Raw genomic sequence first — 20,709 nt, forward strand, 5'->3', positions numbered from 1 at the left:
GTTTTAGTTTATTTGTGTCTTTAAGTCTAAGGTGTGTCTCTTGTAGGCAGCATATAGATGGATTGTGTTTTTTTATCCAATCTGCCACCCTCTGTCTCTTTATTGGTGCATTTAGTCCATTTACATTCAGAGTAATTATTGATAGGTCTGGCAACTCCTTGCTGCTTCCGAACTGTCTCTCCCTCCCCCTGCCACTCAGTCTAGTTCCTCAACTCTGCCTTTGGTGTTCAGGGCTCCCAGATTGCCATACATACTAGAATCATTTGTTTTTTCAGGTCTTTGTTGTAAGAGGGTCCACAAGAAGCATCTGACTACTCAGCCATCTTGGCCTTGCCCTTCTCTAATAATACTTTTACATAGAAGAAAAGTATCTAGTGAGTCTAATGCAAATATTATTTTAAAGAGAAACTAAATTTAGAGAAAAAGAGATATGTCATAATTTTCTTTGGAGATATCAAATAGAAGAGGAATATACACTAGAAAAATATTAACATGTTTACCTTGATTTATAAAATGATAAAGTAATAAAATGTAAAATAAACATATAAAATCATGTTTTTTGAAAATCTGAAATTATAAATAACATTAGAAATCACACTGCATTCCACAGAACAATTTATGAAAAGAAAATGAAGTGGAAAACGAGAATATTGAAAAGTCAAGTTGACTTTCCCACCAAATGTGAGAAGGAAAAAGCATAATCAGTACTCTGAACTTTAAATGATTAATAGAATAGCTTTTTTAATCTTAAAATTAATATATAATATTATGCAAATATTATGAATTTGCAGTGAAGTCACTGGTCTTGGAAAATTCTGTCATGTGATCTCTGGCATCATTTCTACCACCAAGGCCATGTTTTCCAACTACCAACTTGTCTTCTTTGTTTCCAACTTTCACATTCCAATGGCTAGAAATTATCAGTGCATCTTGAGTGCATGTTTGATCAACTTAAGCTGCAGAAGTTGGTATAAATCTTCAATATCTTCATCCTCTGCCTTCGTGTTTGGTGTGTAACTTTGGATAAAACACTCCCACCTATTGCCATCGTGTCGATTCTGACTCACAGTGACCCTAAAGGACAGAGTAGAACTGCCTCATAGTGTTTCCAAAGAGCAACTGGTGGATTTGAACTGCCAACCTTTTGATTAGCTGCAAAGCTCTTAACTGTGCTTCCAGGGCTCTGTAAATTTTAATAATAGTCACATTAACTAGTTGACAGCATCTGTGAGAAGAGACAATGGAAAAGCTCAATATCATCAGTTAGAACAAGACCAGGGGCTGACTGTGGAGCTGACCATCAATTGCTCATATACAAGTTGAAGTTGAAGAAAATTAGAACAAGTCCATGAGAGCCAAAGTACAACCTTGAGTATATGCCACCTGAATCTGTAAACCATCTCAAGAATAGATTTGACACATTGAACACTAATGGCCAAAGACCAGACCAGTTGTGGAATGACATCAAGCATATCATACATGAGGAAAACAAGAGGTCATTAAAAAGACAGGAAAGAAAGAAAAGACCAAAATGGTTGTCAGAAGAGACTCTGAAAGTTGTTCTTAAAAGTAGAGTACCTAAAGTTAACGAAAGAAATGATGAAGCAAAAGAGCTGAACAGGAGATTTCAAAGGGTGGCTTGAGAAGATAAAGTATTATAATGAAACGTGTAAAGACCTGGAGATAGAAAACCAAAAAGGAAGAACACACTCAGTGTTTCTCAAACTGAAAGAACTGAAGAAAAAAATTCAAGCCTTGATTTGCAACACTGAAGGCTTCTACGGGGAAAATATTAAACAACACATGGAGCATCAAAAGAAGGTGGAAAGAATATAGAGTCACTGTACCAAAAAGAATTGGTCAATGTTCAACCATTTCAGGAGGTACCATATGATCAAGAACCGATGGTACTGAAAGAAGGGATCCAAGCTGCACTGAAGGCACTGGCAAAAAACAAGGCTCTGGGAATTGACAGAATACCAGTTGAGATGCTTCAACAAACAGATGCAGTGCTCACTCATCTATGACAAGAAATTTGGAAGACAGAGACCTGGCCAACCATCTGGAAGAGATCTGTATTTATGCCTATTCCCAAGAAAGGTGATCCAACCAAATGTGGAAATTATCAAACAATATCATTAATATCACACCCAAGTAAAATTTTGCTGAAGATCATTCAAAAGCAGTTGCAGCTGTTCATTGACAGGGAACTGCCAGAAATTCAAGCTAGATGCAGAAGACGATGTGGAACAGGAGATATCATTGTTGATGTCAGATGGATCCTGGCTGAAAGCAGAGAATACCAGAAAGATGTTTACCTGTGTTTTATTGACTATGCAAAGGCATTTGACTATGTCGATCATAAGAAATTATGGATAACATTGAGAGGAATGGAAATTCCAGAACACTTAAATTGTGCTCATAAGGAATCTATACTTAGACCAAGGGTCAGTCTTTCAAACAGAACAAGGGGATACTGCGTGGTTTAAAATCAAGAAAGATGTGTGTCAGGGTTGTATCCTTTCACTGTAACTATTCAATCTGTATGCTGCACAAATAATCTTAGAAGTTGGACTATATGAAGAAGAACGGGGCATCAGGATTGGAGAAAGACTCATTAACAACCTGTGATATGCAGGTGACAGACATAACCTTGCTTGCTGAAAATGAAGAGGACTTGAAGTACTTATTTATGAAGATCAAAGACCACAGCTTGCAGTATGGATTAAACCTCAACATACAGAAAACAAAAATCCTCACAACTGGATCAATAAGCAACATCATGGTAAATGGAAAAACTATTGAAGTTGTCAAGGATTTCATTTTACTTGGATCCACAATCAACACCCATGGAAGCAGCAGTCAAAAATCAAATGACCCATTGCATTGGGCAAATCAGCTACAAAAGACCTCTTTAAAGTGTTAAAGAGCAAAGATGTCACTTTAAGGACTAAGGTGCGCCTGATCCAAGCCATGGTGTTTTCAATTGCCTCATATGCATGTGAAAGCTGGACAATAAATAAGGATGACCAAAGAAGAATTGATGCTTTTGAATTATGGTGTTTGTCTTAGTCATCTAGTGCTGCTCTAACAGAAATACCACAAGTGGATGGATTTAACAAAGAGAAGTTTATTTTCTCACAGTTCAATACGCTACAAGTCCAAATTCAGGGCATCAGCTCCAGGAAAAAGCTTTCTCTCTCTGTCGTCTGTGGAGGAAGGTCCTTCTGATGCATCAGTCTTCCTTTGGTCTGGGAGCATCTCAGCGCAGGAACCTCAGGTCCGAACGACTTGCTCCGCTCCCAGCACTGCTTTCTTGGAGGTATGAGGTTCCCGTGTGTCTCTGCTCACTTCTGTCTTTTATATCTCAAAAAAGATTTCATTAAGACACTATCTAATCTTGTCAACCTCATCAGCATAACTTCATCACAGTGATAGAATTTACAACACATAAGGAAATCCCATAAGATTACACAATCATACCACACTGGGAATCATGATCCAGCCAAGCTGACAGATATTTTTGGGAGGCACAACTCAATCCATGACAGTGTTGGAGAAGAATATTGAATATACCATGGGACTGCCAGAAGAACAAACAAATTTGTCTTGGAAGAAGTATAGCTAGAGTGCTCATAAGAAACAAGGATGGCAAGACTTCATCTCACGTATTTTGGACATGTTATCAGAAGGGACTAGTCCCTGGAAAAGAACATCATGCTTGGTAAAGTTGAGAGTTTAGCTTTCACTATCATTTTAAAATTTTATTTCATTGTGGTAAAATATATAATAAAAAATTTACCATATTAACCATTGTAAGTGTACAATTCAGTAGCATTAATTGCATTTGCACTGTTGTGCAATCCTCACCACTCTCCATTTCTAAAATGTTTTCATCACTCCAAGCAGAAATTCTGTGCCCATTAACCAGTAATTCCCTATTCCCTCCTACCCCCAGCTCCTGGTAACCCTAATCTACTTTGTGTTTCCATGAATTTGCCCATCTAGACATTTTATATCAGCAGAATCATACAATATTTGTCCTTCTGTGTCTGGCTTGTTTCACTTAGCATAAAGTTTTCAAGGTTCATGCATATTGTAGCAAGTATCACAACTTTTATGAATAATATTATATTATATGTATATACCACATTTTGTTTATCCATTTACCTGTTGATGGACACTTGGGCTATTTCTATCTTTTGCCTGTTGTGAATAATGTTGCCATGAGCATTGGTCTACAAGTATCTATTTGAGTCCCTGTTTTCAATTCTTTTAGTTATATATGTATGAGTGGAATTGCTGGATCATATGACAGTTTTATGTTTAATGTTTTGAGGAACCACCAAACTGTTTTCCACAGTGGCTGCACCATTTTACATTCCCACTAGCAATCCAGGAGGGTTCCAATTTCTCCACATCCTTGCCAACACTATTTTCCTGCGTTTGTTATTGTTGTTGGGTTTTTGTTTGTTTGTTTTTTATAATAGCTGTCCTAGCGAGTTTGAAGTGATATTGTGCATTTCCCTAATGACTAATGAAGTTGAACACTTCTTGATGTCCTTATTGGCCATTTGTACATCTTCCGTGAAGAAATGTCTAGTTAGATCCTTTGACCATTTTTAATTGGATTGTTTGTCTTTTTCTTTTGAGTTGTAGTTCTTTACATATTCTGGATATTGAACCCTCATCAGATATATGGTTCCCAAATGTCTCCTCCCATTTTGTAGATTGTCTTTTCACTTTCTTGTGAAAGTTTTTAACTTTAGTGAAGTCCAATTTATCTATTGTGTCTCTTGTTGCTCATGCGTTTTGTATCATATCTAAGAATCCATTGCCAAATACAGGGTTATGAACATTTATCCCTCTTTTCTTCTATGAATTTTGTGACCTTAGCTATTTCATTTAGGTCATTGATTCACTTTTACTTAATTTTCACATACAATTTGAGTTAGGATTCCAGGTTTCTTCTTTTGCATGTGGAAATCCACTTGCCTCAGCATCATTTGTTGAAGAAACTATTCTTTCCCCCAATGATTGGACTTGGCACCCTTGTCAAAAATCAGTTGACCATAAATGTATGTGTTGATTTCTGGATTCTCAGTTTTGTTCAATTGGTCTGTTTGTGTATCCTTATGCCAGTACCACACTGTTTTGATTACTGTAGCTTTGTAATAACTTTTGAAATCAGGAAGTGTGAGTCCTGCAACTTTGCTCTTCTTTTTCAAGATTGTTTTGTCTATTCAGTGCCCCTTGCAATTCCATATGTATTTGAAGATTGGCTTTTCTATTTATGCAAAAAATGCTGTTGGAATTTTGTTAGGGATTGCATTGAATCTACAGATCACTTTGAGTTGTATTGATGCCTTAACAATATTAGACTTCCAACACATGAATGTGGCATGTCTTTCCATACATTTAAGTCTTCTTTAACTTCTTTCAGAAATGCTTTGTAGTTTTCAGTGTACAAGTCTTCACACTGGCTAAATTTATTCCTAGGTTTTTCGTTTTTTGCTTTTTTAGGTGCTATTGTAAAGCGAATTGTTTATTTAGCTTCCTTTTCAGCTTGCTTATTGCTGGTATATAAAAATATGACTGATTTTTGTGTGTTGATCCTGTACCCTGCAACTTTGCTGAATTTGTTTATTATTTCTAGTAGCTATCTTGTGGATTCTTTGGATTTCCTAAATATAGGATCATGTTATCTGTTAATAGAGATAGTTTTCATTCTTCTTTTCCAATTTGGTTGCCTTTTATTTCTTTTTCTTGCCTAATTGCTCTGGTCTTAATAGAGCAAATAATTTGGCTTTATCAAAATAATTTTTTGAATCAAGAACAAAAGTGTTAGATTATTTAAATTTTTTATTATTTATGCCTAAAATCAACTAAATCTTAAAAACTAAATCATGATTTTGAAAAAAGTATGTGATGTATCAATGTCTTCTGGGACTTAAAAGACCTTTATTTTTGCTTTACTCTGCCACCAACAGTATGACACCCTTAGAGCTCAAGAATGAATGTATTAGTAAGTATGTTTTGGGCTACAAAGAACAGGTTTCTGAGTAAAAATAACTTTTTAAAATAATATTTATATTGTTGCCTGTAATGAAGTATTAATGTAAACAGTTCCAACAGCTTAACTGATTTTATCAAAGACCTCGAGTTTGTCCATCTTTCCATACCACTATCCCCAATATGCTGGCTTTCATCCTTGGGCTTTTCATTCTTTTGGTTTACATCCATGGTTCCATAATGCCTGCTGCAACTCCAGACGTCACATTCTCACCCAACCATGGCAAAGAGAGAAAGAAAGGGTAACAGGGAAAAAGGATCTCATGCTTTACCCTCTACTCTTTTTAAATAAAGGAGGAAAATGTTTCTCAGAATCTCCCCCAAAAGATTCCTCTTCCTATTCTAGTTACCAGAACCAGGTCATATATGCCCATGTACTAGATGCCAAGGAGGTTTGGAGGGTGACTTTTATGGATTGAATTGTGTCCTCAAAAAATATGTGTTGTAAATCCTAACCTCTATGCCTGTGGTTATAATCCCATTTGAGAATTTTTTTCTTTCAAGGTTTTATAGATGTCATCCATTTGCCTTCTTGCCTGCATGGTTTCTGCCAAATAATCCAAGTTTAGTCTTATTGTTTCTCCTCTGTATGTGACTTTTTGTTTTTCTCGAGCTACTCTCAGGATTGTTTGTTTGTCTTTGGTTTTAGTGGGTGTGATTATGATATGCCTTGGTGATTTTCTTTTGGGGTCTATCCTAAATGGGGTTCACTGAGCTTCTTGGATGGTCAGCTTTTCATCTTTCACGATACTGGGGAAGTTTTCTGTCAACAGTTCTTCAGTGATCCTCTCTGGGTTTTCTGTTTTCTCCCCCTGTTCTGGAACTCTGATCACTCGCAGATTTTTGCTTTTGATTGTATCCCACATAATTCTCAGGGTTTCTTCATTTTTCTTTGTTCTTTTTTCTGATTTTTCCTCAGAGTTGGAGCCAAGTGTTTGTCTTCAATTTCACTGATCCTGTCTTCCATCATTTCAAACCTGCTCCTCGGCCCTTCTGTGACACTGTCCATTTCTGAAATCTTGTTTATCTTTTGGATTTCTAGTTGTTGTTTTTGTATGATTTCTAGTTGTGAATTTATTTTGGCACTTTGTTCTTGTATTATTTTCCTGAATGCTTCCATTTTCTGTCTGTATTATCCATGAATTTGTCTATTTTTTCCTCATTTTTGTCTGCTTTTTGCTTCAACTCTTGCATAGCTCTGAATATTAGAGATTTGAATTCCCTATCAGGTAGTTCTAGTGCCTTTTTCCTCTACTGGAAAATCATCTGGTGTTTTATTTTGGATGCCTACTGGAACCATGTTGTCCTGTTTTTGTGTATGTTTTGATATCGACTGCTATCTTCAGGGCATTCAGTAGTTATTTTCCTCATTTATTGATTGTAGATTTGTTTGTTTTGTCCCGCTTTTTTGTTTATTTGGTTATATCTGAGCAGGCGGGCTGTGTGTTCTTTGTTGTTTGCTTGTCTGTAGGCATGATACTGTTCACCTCTTTCTCCAATGGGCAGGGTCAGTCACTCAGGTATGGTACAGCAGGGAAGGTCCAGCGGAAGGGGAGTTGCTGGGATGGGTTGTTTGTGGGACATACGAGGGCCAACAGGACAGGCTGGGAATCAGTGTAGGGAAGGTTCCAGTAGGCTGTGCCTGTGCAGTTTTTCTGGCTCCTGCTGGAAGCTCCATGAAGCTGCTTTCTCATACCCTCTGTTTGCTAATCTCCAATAGAAGTCCAAGATGGCAGATCCTTGCTATGTTAGCTGATAGGGGACCTCTTCATGTATCTCTCCTTGCTCTCTGTTCTCTGTTAGTTTCTTATTCCATTCAGTGATTGGCCAAGTTCTTTGTCTCTTCATTTGATGTTTAGGGTTTCAGGATTGGCATGTGTCTCTGTTTGACTTAGTTTTTTGGTTCTTTGCTGTGGAGGGACAGCATGGTTCTTCTGTCTATAGCACCATGTTGCCCGGAAGTCCTAAATGTCACATATTTAAAAGAAAAAACTAATCCTAAGAAAGTACTCAAAATATGTAACAGCTTAATATAAATTACATATTTTAAATGTTTATTCTAATAATTTAAATCTTATGAAGAAAAACATCTTAATTAATAAGGATTCACAACTTGGTCTGAAAAATTAAGTCTGCCTAATATCATTTGATGTAATAATAATAGCTGTTTTATTTGGTTGCATATCTTTATGGAAGAAGCCAGAAAACCAGTTTTGCTTTGTTGTTGTTTTTAAGGGGAAATTTGATTTAAATGATAGAGTATACATGAAAATCATAGCTTTGATATTGGTTTAAGATATAGTAATGATGTCCTAGAGAAATAAGAACCATCACACAAGTATACATGCACACCCATGTTCACTGCAACATTGTTCACAATAGCAAAAAGATGGAAATAACCTAGGTGCCCATCAGTAGATGAATGGATTAATGAATTATGGTACATACATACAATGGAATACCATGCAACAATAAAGAACAATGATGAATCTGTGAAACATCTCACAACATGGATGAATCTGGAAGGTATTATGCTGAGTGAAATTAGTCAGTCACAAAAGGACAAATATTGTATGAGTCCACTATTATAAGACCTCAAGAAAAGGTTTAAACACAGAAAAAATCATTCTTTGGTGGTTACGAGGGTGGAGAGGGAGGGAGAGGGGAATTCACTAACTAGACAGTAGACAAGGTTCATCTTCGGTGAAACGAAGGGCAACACATAACACAGGGGAGGTCAGCACAACTGGACCAAGGCAAAAGCTAAGAAGTTTCCTGAACACATCCAAAAACTAAGGAACAGAATAGCTGGAGCTGGGGCCTGGGGACCATAGTTTTTGGGGACATCTTGGTCAATTGACATAACAAGGTGTATTAAGAAAGTGTTCTGCATCCCATTGTGGTGAGTAGTGTCTGGGGTCTTAAAAACTTGCCAGCAGCCATCTAAGATGCATCAATTGGTCCCATCCCATTTGGAGCAAAGGAGAACGAAGAAAACCAAAGACACGAGGAAAATATTAGCCCAAGAGACTAAAGAACCACATAACCAAAAACTCCACCAGCTGAGACCAGAAGAACTAGATGGTGCCCATCTACCACAAAGATCGCCCTGACAGGGAACATAACAGAGAGTTCTGGACAGAGCGGGAGAAAAGTGTGCAGCAGAATTCAAATTCATGTAAAAAGACCAGACTTAGTGGTCTGACAGAGACTGGAGGAACCCCTGAAACTATAGCCCCCCAGACGCTCTGTTAACTCAGAACTGAAATCATTCTTGAAGCCCACTCTTCAGACAAAGATTAGATATGACTATAAAACAAAAAATAATACACGTGAGGAGTGTGCTTCTTAGTTCAATCAGATACACGAGACCAAATGGGCAGCTCCTCTCCGGAGGCAGGATGAGAAGGTAGGAAGGGACAGGAACTGGTTGAATGGACACAGGGAACCCAGGGTAGAAAGGGAGAGGGTGCTGTCACATGGTGGGGATTTCAAATAATGTCGTAAAACAATATATGTATAATTTTTTGTGTGAGAAAGTGACTTGAGCTGTAAACTTTCACTTAAAGCAGAATAAAAATAAAAAGATAAAGTAATGACCAAGGGAGAATATTTATATAAAATATTGGATCATAGAAATTGTTCTATTTTCCATCAGGCACTAGGTTTTTAATCTTTTTTCTGGTTTGTAAAGATATAAGTTTATATTTCTTTATAATGAGGTGTTCCAGTAGTTGAGTTTTTAAAGTATGTCAATTTCTGGACCATCTAGTCTGTATTACCTGTGCTGTAAATAAAAGCTCTTTCTTTCAAAAAGTTTATGATATGAGGTTTATTTTAAGGGACAGATTATTAACAAGGAAGTGATAATGTGGTAACATTGGCAGGTATAAACTGAAAAATGCAAATGTCCATTAAACATAGGACACAAGTTAAGTAGAGTGAAGAGACACTATATTCTCTCCCTAAGTTTCAATAAGAGATATCAGGCAGTAAAAACCAAGAGATTTCCAGTTCTTGTGCCACAAATAGCCACTAATTAGAAAGATTGTTTGAGCACACTTCAAAGACAAGTTAAAAGCTGGAATGCATAAGCTCATGCCAAAAATTTGCAGAATCCTGCAAGAGTCAGCAAACCCAAGTTACTGCACTGGAAATTTGTGGAGAGACAACAATCCTACCAACTTTATGTGGCTTCTGAGATAATTGCACATTTAAATAGATAAAACCCCTGAATCTGATAAAAAGAAAATCATAGATTCTACAATTTTATCAGAGTAACAGATGCACCAAGGTATTACATTATTTTCCATCATTGCTCCAGCGGGAATCTTTTTCCAGATCCGTAACTGGATAAATGATACAAAGTCATTGCTTGATAGTAAGGACTTGATTTTTATAAATGCAACTAAAATGACAATATTTAGAGCAAATGTCTCTAGATTCCAGTAACGTGTAACATGCATCCCAAGAAATGAGGACATCTAATAGTACATAACTGTAAATTGTTATCTAGTGGCGATCCTCTAACAATAAAGATTCTCAGTCCTTAATTTATTGGTCATATCTGTATTCAAGGAGTTGAAAATTTAAATATTTTTAGGGATCAGGCAGGTATTATAAACTCATACAGCCATCTAAATGTAAAGCTTTAAAGATTGGTATAGACCAGAAGTCAACAAACGATGGCCAGCAGTTCAAATCTGGTTCTGTTTTTGTAAATAAAGCTTTACCGGAACACAGCAATGCCCAAGAGCTAGCATACCAGCTATGGATGCTTTTGTGCTGCAAGGGTGGACCTGAGTCGTTGAGACAGAGACTGTATGAACCACAGAGCTTAAAACATTTCCTATCTGGCCTTTTACAGAAAAAATTAATTGCCAATCTCTGGTGGAAGCCCTGGTGGTGTAGTGGTTAAGAGCTATGGCTGCCAACCAAAAGGTCTGCAGTCTGAATCCACCAGCTGCTCCATGGAAATTCTATGGGGCAGTTCAACTCTGTCCTATAGGGTCGCTATGAGTCAGAATCGACTTGACGGCAACACGTTTGGTTTTGGTTTCAGTTTGGTAAAAACTATAGTGAGCTGCAGAGCACATACGTTTCATTAAAACATTCATATTTAAACAATGGTTCAACTAAATAGGCCAGATTCAGATCGCTGGCCAGTGCTGGGAAAGAAGACAAAGATCCTATCTCAGCCCTGTCACTAACTTTTTGTGTGACCTTCAGCAAGTCACCAACCCTCCACTGGTAAGAAGTAAGAGTTCTCCTTTACTGAACTTGTAGTACATAAGGCCAAATGGCAAAAACTAACATGGTTTTTAAGGGAAATGTCATGTCCAAAACAGTCATAAAAGCGAAGACAACCTGAAGTGAATATTGGATGCTGAGGTACAGAGCCTAACTGGTCAAAATTTCAAGCAGAAAATGAAGTAATCTGATCAAACTTAAATACCCATAATAAGAAACTTAAATATACCTACGCCTGTGTTTTCATTTTTTAAATTTGCCTGTTTTCATGGAATAGGATGGACAAAAACGCATTTCTTCATCTGTAGAAAGAGAAGTTTCTCAAAGTGTTCTCCTACTCTAAGAAGTGTCCTGCCAGTAAGAAAAAGAAATTATTTCTTTGTCACATAAACGGGAAATAGTCTACGTTATTTCCATCTGTTAGGGAATCACAATGAACATTTGTATATTTTATCTAAAAAGTCTTGCCAATAAGAAGTCTATTTTAACATTTCTCTTCAACAAAAGGTGCCAATTATACTGGCCATCTGAAAATTTTTTTAAATTGTAAAATACATATAGGTCCTTAGGAAAACTTTAGAAAATACTGGGTTAGACAATCTCTTAAATTATACCAACTAGGAAAGTTTTTCCTAAATATTTTAATAGCTAAGTCTTATAAAGCACTTACCACTTGTCAGGCACCATTTACATACTTACATGAACTATTTTAATCATCACAATAACCCTATGATGTAGAGATCCTTAATATCATCCTCATATTACATAGGAGAAAAGTGTAAAGATATGATTTAGTTTGTTCATGGTTAAACAGGTAGTGAATGGTAGAATAGAGATTCAGACACAGGTAGTCTGAATCCAGAGTCCATGTTCTTAACTACTCTACATACTGGTCAATAGAAAGTTTTGTCTGTATATTTCAGATAACCAGGGAAGTAGAAAAAAAAAAAAACTTACCTAAACATTTCACCTAATATTTCTTTTATTGTTTTAATAAAAAGAATCTATCATTTTTAATGTCAGAAAGTTAGCTTAATGCAAGTTTTAGATATCCAGGGGCTGATGAACTTCGGCCATATCTTCCTTTATCTACCATGCATATTCCACAATAAGTGAGTCAATATATGTTCCTTGCAGTATTCATTAAAACAGGCCTATCAGGGTATCTGCTTGACAACTGTTAATTAATTGTTGTTGTCTGCTTGGCAACAGTAATTAATTGTAGATACCTGATAGAAATAGAGCAGTTTGTTGTTTTAAATATTCAATTTTCTCACTAGGGAAGAACCGTTCATTCATGCATGTATGAATGTCTTCATTTAACAAACACTGGTTGAGAAGCTATTCACTCTGTGAATAAGGTTGGCGAGCAAGTCCCTTGCTCTCATGGAACTTAGATCTCGTAGGAGGAGACAAAGAATTTAATTAGCAAGCAAACAAATAAAAAACGAGATGATTTTAGTGGTAAGTGTTAAGAAGAAGATAAAACAGGGTAATATGTATAATATGTTGTTGTTGTCAGCTGTCATGGAGTCAATTACGACTCATAGCGACCCAATGTGAAAGAGGGAAAATGTAAGAAATCATATAGGAAAGACAACTTCAAAAATGGAAGTAAGAATGTAATGATAAACTTTGGTGTTAGTAGTTAAAAGCTGATGGAAACTAGGGTTATAATGGAGGATGGACAATCTGAGGAGGAGACATTTGAGTTGAGATGAAGAAAAGGAGCCAGTATGAGAAGATTTATAGGCAAGACATCCTAGGCAGGAGAAACAGCAACAGTAAAAGTGACAATCGGAAATTTTACACATTTGCACAATATTTATGGATATGATATGACGATAGGTTGGTAAATATTATTTAATATAACTGATTTACTAGATCTCACTGCTTCAGATAAGTAAGTGGACAAATGAATCTAAACAATCTATAGAACATTTGGTTCCGACAGATGGAGATTGAATTGTCAACATTACTGATAGAGACTGTGACCCAAACCTGTGCTAATATATGCTCCTTGACCTGTGGTGATGATCATGTTTTTAGAGTCAACTAGTTACAAGGGGAATCACATTAGTTGAACTCTTGTGTAGTGGCAGATAGATAAACCCTAGACCCACATGTGCTTACTATAAAGAAGAATGAGCAGAGCGAATGAACGCATCTCTCAAATAAGTTAGCTTGAATACCATAAAGGCAGACCACCTGGAAACCTACCTAGTAGAGTAAGGCGGTAGACAAATTGTGCTAAGATTCTCATCCCCCACTAATCAATAAGTGGAGGAGAGAAAGGCTGGAAGTATTACTCTAGCACAGTTGTTCTCCACTGGAGCGATTTTGCCCCCAGGGGATGTTAAGAACTTGGCTGCTAACCAAAAGGCTGGCAGTCTGAATCCACCAGCCACTCCTTGGAAACCCTGTGGGCCAGTTCTACTCTGTCCTATAGGGTCACTATGAGTCGGAATTGACTCAACAGCAATGGGTTTGGTTTGGTTTGGAGACATTTTGAGTGTGCCAACTAGGGGTCTGCTAGTGGAATCTGGTAGGTAGAAACCAGGGTGCTAAACATCCTACAATGTACAAGTTAGCCCCAACAGCAAAGAATTACCAAAACCAAACCTATTGCCATCAAATGAATTCCAACTCAAGCCCCAAATATCAATAGTGCGGAGGTTGAGAAACCCTGCATTCCGGAAGTCACTTTACAGAATCATAAGGGTAAGAGCAATAGGGTTTCCTGCAACAAACTCTAATGGGAATTTTTAGAGTTTCTTTACATTAGATAAAAATTTTTTACATCCTTTCAGGATACATCTTAGTATTGTGAACTTAATCTATAATCTCAGAAAAACCAACTTCAGAAATACTCTTTTAGTATTTTCGTTGTTCCTTTTTGCATGTGCAAATATAAGTGATCCACATGACAAGCTTCCCCAAGACTAAGGTCGAATGTCTTGAAGATTTCTGTAATACTGAACCGCTTATTGTTCTTTCTTCTGAGCTTCTATGGTAATCTATGTTGTTGTTGTGTGCTGTCAAGTCAATTTTGACTCATAGAAACCCTAAAGGACAGAGTAGAACTGCCCCGTAGGGTTTCCTTTGCTGAAATCTTTACTGGAACAAATCACTGGGTCTTTTCTCTTGTGGAGCTGCCGGTGGCTTCAAACCACCTACTTTTTGGTTAGCAGCTGAGCTCTTAACCATTGCACCACCAGAGCTTCTTATGGTAATCTATATATACTTATATGCTCGTATTTATCACCCTATGAAGTTATTATTCACTTAAAGGTCATTCCCACTTAGAAAATAAGTCATTCGGAGTAAAGACTTCGTATGATGTGCTAAACACCCTGCAATGCATATGATAGATAGTCCCCTACACTGAGGAATTAATTGGCCCAAAATGTCAACAGTGCTGAGGTTGAGAAATCCTGCATCCAGGAAGTCTTTGTAAGTCCAGTGCACAATGTGGTGCCTGCCATAAAGGAGCACAAACTGTTATGTGAACGAATGCTCACAAAGAACATCACAAACATAAAAATACCATGACTTCTATTTTATTTTTCTGACAGATTTTTATTTGTTTGTGTCCTGATCAAGTTAAAAAACCTACTACCTATGTTCATTGAAAAGAAACATTTTTTTTTGAAAATTTGACATAATATAGTTTAGCAGCTAGCACATGAACAAGAAAGGCAATAGACTATGTTACAGATTATCTAAAATTTGGTGCATTAGTGAAGGCAGTCAATTTTAAAGGTGTAAAATGTAAGAAATCATATTGGTATGAAATCTTCAAAAGCAGAACTAAGAATGCAATAATTTTAAAAGTATAAAACATAAAACATCATATTAGAAAGACAACTTCAAAAATGGAAGTAAGAATATAATGATGGAAGGAAACTATGGTGACAGTAATTAAAAACTGGTGAAACCTAGGGTCATAAAAATAAAATGAAATAAAATTAAAGTAGAAGGAACGGTATTTTAAGAAGCAGAATTTATGTTGTTGTTGTTAGAGGCCATTGAGTTGGCTCCCGCTCATAGCAACCTCACATCTAACAGAAGAAATCATTGCCTAATCCCTCGCCATCCTCACATTTATTACTATATTTGAGTCTGTTGTTGCAGTCACTGTGTCAGTCCATCTCATTGAGGATCTCCTTCTTTTTCACTGACCCACTACTTTACCAAACATAAGGTCTTTTTCCAGTGATTGGGCCTTCCTGATGACATCCAAGGTAAACAAGACAAAGTCTGACCATCTTCGCTTCTAAGGAAACAGTTCAGAAAACCCCACTGGAAAACTTTTTTTTCCTCCAGAGCAAGCAAAAGGAAAAGTATTGCAAGGAGTGGTAGGAAACTATGTCATAGATCTGCCAAGAAGTAAGGCAGCTGTTGTCCTTACAATACTGGGCGAGGTTTCACAATGATATCTGAACTGCTGGTGGTTCCACACTGGCCCTTCTGGGCATCTTGAAACATATTTTAAGATCTGGATGGGGAAAGGGGTCAAATACATATGAAAAAACAAACAATTCAAGAAAGTAAGTGTTAAATGCCAGGTGAAATGTGGAAACAAAAGCAAACGGCACATGAGTTAAAAAAGAGAAATCATCTTCAAGTAGAATGTGTAAGAAGTGTCACTTCTTTATTTCTCAAATGTTTATTTCCAGCCAAGACTTTTTACCTGAGTTCTGGGAACACATACAGTCACACACACACACAGACACACACACACACACAGACGCACACATACACACTACAGATGTTTTCCCCAATATGGGTATCTTACATTCACCTCAAAGCCAATACATTATTTAAAATAGAATTATTTACATCCCAACCTATTTATTCTCTTCCTATATTCCCACAATGCTAATTAATTCCTTCCTCCCACATATAGAAAACTGTCCTTCTCAAATTGCCACTAATTTCCATATTGTCAAAACCCAATGATAAATTCTCAGACCTATCAATAGATGGTCACAATTTTTCCTTCCTCTACCTTGAAACACCTTCTTTACCTGGCTTCCAGAACCAAACCACTCTTCTGTTTTTTTTTTTCCTGTGTCCCTAAGCACTCCTCAGTGTCTTTGTTGGCTCATCCTCATCTCCCTTAGAACTATTCTCTTCTCCATCTACACTCATTCCTTTGGTTATCTCATACTCTCAAGACTCCATATGCCATCTGTATAATGGCTACATTCAAATGATATGTCTTTCCTGGGCCTCTTTGCCTTTCCATTCCTCCCTACCAACACCCTCCCCTGCCACACACACACAGGCACTGGAATTTAATGTTCTAGGCAAGAATTTTTGCCTGTTTTGTTCACTGTTGTACCCCAGGCCCCAGAAGATTGCCTGGCACATAATAATCTCTCTGCAACAGTTACTGAGTGAAGAAATGGCACACACGTGTTTGTATTTCTGAATGTCATATCCTGTCTGGATTACAGTGCTTATTTCATGTAATGCTCATAAAAGCTTTGTAAGATAATTACTATATCTATTTTAGATATAAAGAGGCTAAAATTTATAAGATTTGAGTCAATGATACCTCCAGAATTTCTGTATAGGCAGGACTTAAGGACAGCATTCTAGCTAATGGAGAGTTAACGAACTTAAAACTCAGAAAAATATTATCTTTTCTTACGTTGTATTTTCTTGAGAGTGGCTTGAGGAATGTTGATTGTATCTGTGGTATGCTAGGGCACCTTCGCCTTTATCATCAACTCTTGCCCAAGGTTTTCAATTATTAAGAGCAGTGGCAGCATTCAAGCTTATAGGTTTTGGAGATTATTAAGTACAACAGTTTGTCTATATTGAAAGTTGATTTAGAAGAGTAATAAAGGGTAAGACAGAGCATGAAATTGGGCCTTATTCTGGGATTTTAGGATGCTTTTCTAAGAATTGGGTTAATCCATTGGTTCCCAAACTTGTAGAGATTGCTAAAAAGATAATTCACGGGTCTCCACCCTATACCTCTTACTGGTATAGATATTAACAAGCTCCCGAGCTTTTTGTTAAACAGCCAGCCCTGTAGTCCAGCTATTGACTGGCATTTGGAAATCAATGCTGTATATCATGGTAAGCTACTAAAGGTTTTCAGATGGCAGTTTGCATTCAATTCTGTGTATTTGCAATTTACTTTTTTGCTGAGGAGTCCCCTATTTTTGTTCACTGTACAATCAGGTAAATCTGACAGGGGATGGGTAGAATGTCTTTCGAAGCAATGTGTCATGCACTGCCTCACAATAGTATTTTTCTCCATCTGTTATAGGTCAATGCACAAACTGGCCCAGTTGGAAAGACTTGACCTAGGCAATAATGAATTCAGTGAGCTGGTAAGCAGATGCATTTTCTAAACTTGATCCATATGCCACAGGAGATTATCTCTTTTGTTCTCTCTTTGTAACCCCAGCTGTTAAATCATCAACTGCATATTTGCATTTGCTAAATATAAAAAACACAATAAAGTCTGGAAGTTAAAGGGATTGTTTGACAATATACTGAGCCACAGAGAAATGGAAAATTTTTGGATTCACTAATAATAATGGGGTAAACCCATTGCTGTCTGGTGGATTCTAACTCATGGTGACCCCATGTTTGCATAGAAGAGCTGGTCCATAGGGTCTCCCAAGTCACCTCTGGGTGGGTTCGAGCAGTCAACCTTTCAGCTAGTAGTCGAGCTCTTAACCGTTTGCACCATTTTAATGTACACTTTCAGTATGTAAGAAGTCATCATCCAGAAACAATTTTTATTTGTTTCAATTCCCAGTATTCCACGCTAGTCACAAAGTAAGTCTCTTTTCCCATATTTTTGCCATTGTCCTGGGAGCCTTTATTTGATAATGCGCAGTTATTTGGAGGGTATAACTATGGAACTTCACATTTCTAATGTTTTTTCACTTTTAATCAAATGTCTGGGTGTTATTAGTCATATGTGTGTCATTTCTCTGACAGTGACAACTTTTGATGAGACAATGAGATGATTTGCTCTGATAAAAGGCCTCTAGAAACAATGCCATGTGGGGGGCAAATTCCATTCTGTAGCTAGATATTGACACTTAGGAGGTTATCATTAGATGATTCATTTTGTGTGACATGGTAAAGAGACAAATATGGAGAGTAGATGACAATAAGTAAACAAAACTTAGATATGAAAACCCAATGAGAACAGACGTTTGCTTACTTGAGAAACAATGTAAATATCCCCGATAAGGTATGAAATAGAAAGATCTACTTATGGATGCCTTTGTAATAATGGAAAATTCTAAACAAAAGGAATTACCTCATGTCTCTAATAGCAACAACCAACAGAAGATATTGTGCAAAGTTCTAGGAATCTAATAGAGTCTTTAAAGTTTTTTCAATCTTTTTTTTAACTCTGTTTCTTTCATGGATTACCTTGTTGAATATAAAATTAGCAAATGTTCAGTTAAGCAAATTTAGAAAGTTAAAAGATGTGTAAAATAAATTTTAAAAAACCCTGTAATCTCATCCCTTATATTACCATTATTAATATTTTGTGGTATATCCATTTTCCTCCTTTTTTTTTTTTTATAAGGGCAAAAGAGTATTATCTGGAGTTGAGTCAGAGATGGGACACTGTTAGGTTGATGTGTGGAGCTGGATCACATCAACCCCTAATGCCCTCTGTGTTCTCTGGGCAGAGCAGCCTTTTAACTGTTAGAGAATAATCAGGAACTTCCCAACTGTGGTAGAACTGCCAGGGACACTGAAACAGAACAGATTATTTAATTGTTAATAACCCCAGAAACCCTATGGTAGGTATATATTTAAGGTACATACAGATTTATTCAATAAACTAAGTGTCCCTAAAGGGCCTAAACTAGTGGAGGAAATAATAAAGCCCCCAAAAGCAAGTCACCCTAAGTGAGAAGAAGACTTACAAATCCAAAATGAATCAGGTTGAATATTAGAGCCTGGAAGATGCTGGGATTGGTGGATCCAGAAACAGTGTGAAGTCATGATTGATCATTCCTAATCCAACCTCAGCTCTCAACTCCCAACCTCCCTTACTGTCTCTCTTGAGGGCTGTGGTATAAAAAAAGTGTCACTTAGAGCCCCAACAACTCTGCTATGGGAGCCTCCATCAAAAGTGCCCCTCGTGAGAAGCAAAATGAACTTTTCTGCAAGCCAGAAAGAGAGAAGAGCCGAGCTCAGAGGGGGCTAGCAGCAGACTAGGCAATGGTCTGTGGATGATTTAGAGTTCAGGAATTCAGAGGAAGAGGGAGGCAGCCTCGGCAGCAACACAGTGACAATGGTGATGGGAGAGAAAGACAGGGATTATAAAGGTCATTAGAATAGCGCTTCTGGTTATGTGGGTGGCTCCCCGACCCCCCATCCCCCACAAAGGGACTTCTTAAAAGAATAATTATCAGGGGGGATCCCAGGAAGCACCCAATTTCTTGATCTCCTTCTATTCAAATTGGAGGAAGGTCAGAGAAATGAGATTTGAAATTTTAATGTAAATATGACATAATACATACTGGTTAGATGTGTCTATATATAGATGTTTCTATTGACCAAATCAGAATTATAGTGTGCATTCTATTTTGTGAGATTCCTTACAGGCATTATAAATTATAAGCTTTCTTTGCAGTTGAATTAGGAAGACTGTCAAATAAAAGCTACCAAATAATGAATTAAAACACAAATTTACAAGAAAAAAATAAAATCATAGAGGCTTGGCATCTCATTCTGTCAAAACTGATATATATATAAAAGAATATATGTAAGTTGAGAAGCGTAATAAAATGTGGCCTGTGACCCCCACCACCATGGTCTTATGAATTAGAATGTTGACAGTCATACTGCAGCTACTTGTATGCCTCATCCTCAGAGGTAACACAATCCTGAATTTTGTGTTTAACATTCCCTTACTTTTCTTTATAGTTTTACCACATTAGTATGTGTCTCTGACCTTCCTCTAGTGTGAACAGCAGGAGATCAGGAAATTGGGTCCTTTCTGGGGTCCCCCCAATTATTCCTTAAAGGAGTCCTTTTGTGGGGAATGGGGGCTAGAGGAACCTGCCACGTAACCAAAGATACTACTCCAATGCCCGTTATAATCCCTGTCTTCCTCTCCCATCACCATTGTCACCGGATTGCTGCCCAAGCCGTTGCCTGCCTCCTCTGAATTCCTAAACTCTAAATCATCCGCAGACCATTGCCCAGTATGCTGTTACCCTCCTCTGGGCTCTGCTCTTCTCTCATTCTGGCTTGCAGAAAAGTTCATTTTGCTTCTTGTGAGTGACTCTTTGGAGTGTTTTGAAAGAAGTATGACCAGAATGCTCCTTAGAAGCAAGGATGGCGAGACTTCGTCCCACATACTTTGGACATGTTATCAGGAGGGAT

The 20,709-nt window shown here is 37.3% G+C and overlaps 1 protein-coding gene across 2 annotated transcripts in view; it reads left to right on the forward strand.

Moving 5' to 3' along the window:
• LRRC7 (leucine rich repeat containing 7) overlaps nt 1-20,709 on the forward strand; it is a 348,184-nt gene that overhangs the window by 155,905 nt on the left and 171,570 nt on the right. For both annotated transcript variants that reach the window (XM_023730981.1, XM_023730986.1), the window contains exon 6: nt 17,609-17,672. In XM_023730981.1, the coding sequence (XP_023586749.1) occupies nt 17,609-17,672 (64 nt within the window). The remainder of the gene's footprint in view (nt 1-17,608; nt 17,673-20,709) is intronic.

This window comes from Trichechus manatus, unplaced genomic scaffold, assembly GCF_000243295.1.
Source record: "Trichechus manatus latirostris isolate Lorelei unplaced genomic scaffold, TriManLat1.0 scaffold00003, whole genome shotgun sequence".
NCBI lineage: Eukaryota > Metazoa > Chordata > Mammalia > Sirenia > Trichechidae > Trichechus > Trichechus manatus.